The following is a 2500-nucleotide window of genomic DNA, read 5'->3' as shown; positions in this document are numbered from 1 at the left end:
GTTTGCCATCAACTTTAGATTAGTTGGCATGGCAACAGGCCGTCGGTTCGCTGTTTGTGCTTGATGACATGGCCGCCCCGCAATCACAGATAAGTTGAGGGTACTTTTGATTCTTCTTCGTGGCCTTTACATGCCACAGTCTCCGGAACCGGAAATCATCGGAAAGTCGTTGTACTAGTACTGCTGGAGTGCATTGCGTTTGCCTGCCCCAGATCGATTGGCTATCCACGGTCCTAGCAACCAGCGCATCGAGTGCATCTCTCTGGATTGTTAGTTGTTCTGCAACAGTTTTGCAATCTAGTTCACTGACTCGACGAAAAAACGGTTCACAGAACTTAGGAACACGCTGTAAAGCGGTGAATCAGCTGCCGGATGAATTAAGCGAAGCGCAACCGCCGGCACCGTATCGGTACCGTGCTGGTTACATTTGGGGCACACTTGGGGAAGTCCTCTGCAGCTGGAACGAGAACCAAGCAGACACTACGTGCCGACAAGGGTCTCTTTGCGTGAGAATTCACAGGATCATCACAGGATGCACCATCACCATTTCCATAATGTTGTTGGGAGTTTTTCTCGTGGTCGAATCCGTACGCCTTCGCTACTTGGGAGCCCTTGGGATCTCAGTAATTTGGCGTACAGACGGTTAGCCACAACAGGGCCATTTGTATGACCTAAAAATAAAAATAATAAAACCTTTTCAACATTAGACGCTAGAAGACGATAAACGAAAGGGCTTTCGTCTTGGTTTCAGCTTTTGGTTCCATTTCCGGAATTTACTTTTCCGAGTCAAAGGAAGATACTTACTGCACGGAAGCGCATGTTCCGGATTTGTTGGTTGGTTCCGGTTTCGTTGGTAGTTCCAATGGCTAACCGTAATCTTAATTACAGGAAGGAGCCCGGTGGAAGGAGAAATCAAACGTTTATCTCCTTTTTCGTGGAACTTTGCGTGTTGCGGTTGGGTGCGGATCCGCAAGTTCCGGTTGCACTTTCCTGGCTCACCATTCCAACGGGAAACACGACAAGAGTGTAGAATGTTGTTCTAGTGCATGGAATTGTGCAGAATTTTCCACTTTTTACAGCGATTGGGAACACAGAACAGCGACGCCGGTTTCCTGGCCGAAAACCGGCGTCCAACCACGCCACAAGGAACGCGCCAAAGAAAGAGGTCTAACCTAACCCAGCCTGGGCGAAATTGCGAAATTTTTGGGGCGAAGTCGCAGCCGACACGAACAGAAAATTAAAGACGCCTTGTAAAGATCGTGAAGACTCGCTTTAAGTCTTTTACAGGACTCGGGGTAGCCTCGGGAAGGATTGCTGAATTTCGATTTTGATTGGTTTTCGATTTTCCAAAACAATGCGCAAGAGACAAATTGATACGCTAAAGATATTCAACCACAAGTAAGTACAAACGGGGGGAAACTCATGAACAGAAAAGTGAAACGAGGAATTTCATTTTCAGCGTGCAGGAGGTGGTAGAAAATGAAGAATATCTGGTGAACTTCAACTGCGGTGGTCGCGAAATCGCTATCAACATTCATCTCGGACAGGCGTTTCCGAACGAAAAACCGAAGCTTATCGTCAGTCCCATCCTGCGACACCACTGGGTTAATCCAAGCACCGGTGAAATCGAAAAAGCACCCGGAATTCTCAACGTAAGTGTCGCAAAACGTAGGAATTTCCCAACGAGCGAATGTGTTATCGTCATCGCCTTTCCTTTCCAGTACACAATCCACTCGGATCTGGGTCGAATAGTGCAAGCGGTCGGTAGGGAGTTCGAGAAACACCCGCCCATGGTGGTTAACGAGACGCCCTCCACACCCCAACATCAGCACCATGGCCATCGTCATCATCTGCCACGCAACGGGAATGAGCGAGCGAGTGAAGCGCGAAACATTGTCTCACCGCAGACCCACGAGCAGCAGGATGAGTTTGGACTGCAGAACCTCACCATGGAGGAGCTGGTCCGCTTGGACACCGATGAAGACGTGCGGGAGGAGTTCATAGAAAAGCTTCCCTTCGTACAGCAGCAGAACGAGGAAATGGAGCAGTTGATGAACCGGATCGAATCGCTGGCACTCGACAATGTGGCACGCCGAGAGGCACTGGAAGAACGCAAACGGAAGCTGGAAGCGCTGGCGCTGGAGTTTAAGCAGCTAGGGCAACACTGGGATACCACCAGCCAACGGTATCAGCGAAAGGCCGAGGACTTTTCACCGCAGCACATCAAGGAACTGTTGCAAATAGCCGTCTCGACGGCCGATGGCAAGAGTGACGACGAAGCGCAACGTTTTCTGTGCGGCGACAGCGATGTGGCCTCGTTTTTGCAGAACTTTATCGAAACGCGCAAGCTGTACACCATGCGCAAGGCGAAGGAGGAGCGACTGGTGCAACAGCTGAACGCCCTCGAGCGTGCTGCCTTCTGAGGATGATAGGGGCTAGAGCTTGAACCAAAATTCCTTTCTCTTGTGATAAACTCAACCTGAATGGCGCTTACTCTTAA

General features: G+C 49.9%; 1 protein-coding gene and 1 long non-coding RNA gene across 2 annotated transcripts in view; one reads left to right on the top strand and one right to left on the bottom strand.

Annotated features, from left to right (window-relative positions):
• The window catches only part of LOC126573510 (uncharacterized), a 2442-nt gene extending 1294 nt beyond the window's left edge, over nucleotides 1-1148 (bottom strand). The window contains exons 1-2 of the long non-coding RNA XR_007608023.1: nucleotides 805-1148; nucleotides 1-671 (exon numbers count right to left, since the gene is read on the bottom strand). The exon at nucleotides 1-671 is cut by the window's left edge and continues 1294 nt beyond it. This is a non-coding gene — a long non-coding RNA (uncharacterized LOC126573510). The remainder of the gene's footprint in view (nucleotides 672-804) is intronic.
• A 151-nt stretch (nucleotides 1149-1299) lies between these two features.
• LOC126573501 (vacuolar protein sorting-associated protein 37A) overlaps nucleotides 1300-2500 on the top strand; it is a 1233-nt gene continuing 32 nt past the window's right edge. Inside the window, exons 1-3 of the mRNA XM_050233669.1 lie at nucleotides 1300-1398; nucleotides 1460-1652; nucleotides 1722-2500. The exon at nucleotides 1722-2500 is cut by the window's right edge and continues 32 nt beyond it. Of these exons, the coding sequence (XP_050089626.1) occupies nucleotides 1355-1398; nucleotides 1460-1652; nucleotides 1722-2423 (939 nt within the window). The 5' untranslated portion in view covers nucleotides 1300-1354 and the 3' untranslated portion in view covers nucleotides 2424-2500. The remainder of the gene's footprint in view (nucleotides 1399-1459; nucleotides 1653-1721) is intronic.

Source organism: Anopheles aquasalis, chromosome 2 (genome assembly GCF_943734665.1).
Source record: "Anopheles aquasalis chromosome 2, idAnoAquaMG_Q_19, whole genome shotgun sequence".
NCBI classification, from domain to species: Eukaryota; Metazoa; Arthropoda; class Insecta; order Diptera; family Culicidae; genus Anopheles; species Anopheles aquasalis.
The sequence above is the reverse complement of the archived record's forward strand: the minus strand, read 5'-3'. Positions and strand labels throughout refer to the sequence as shown.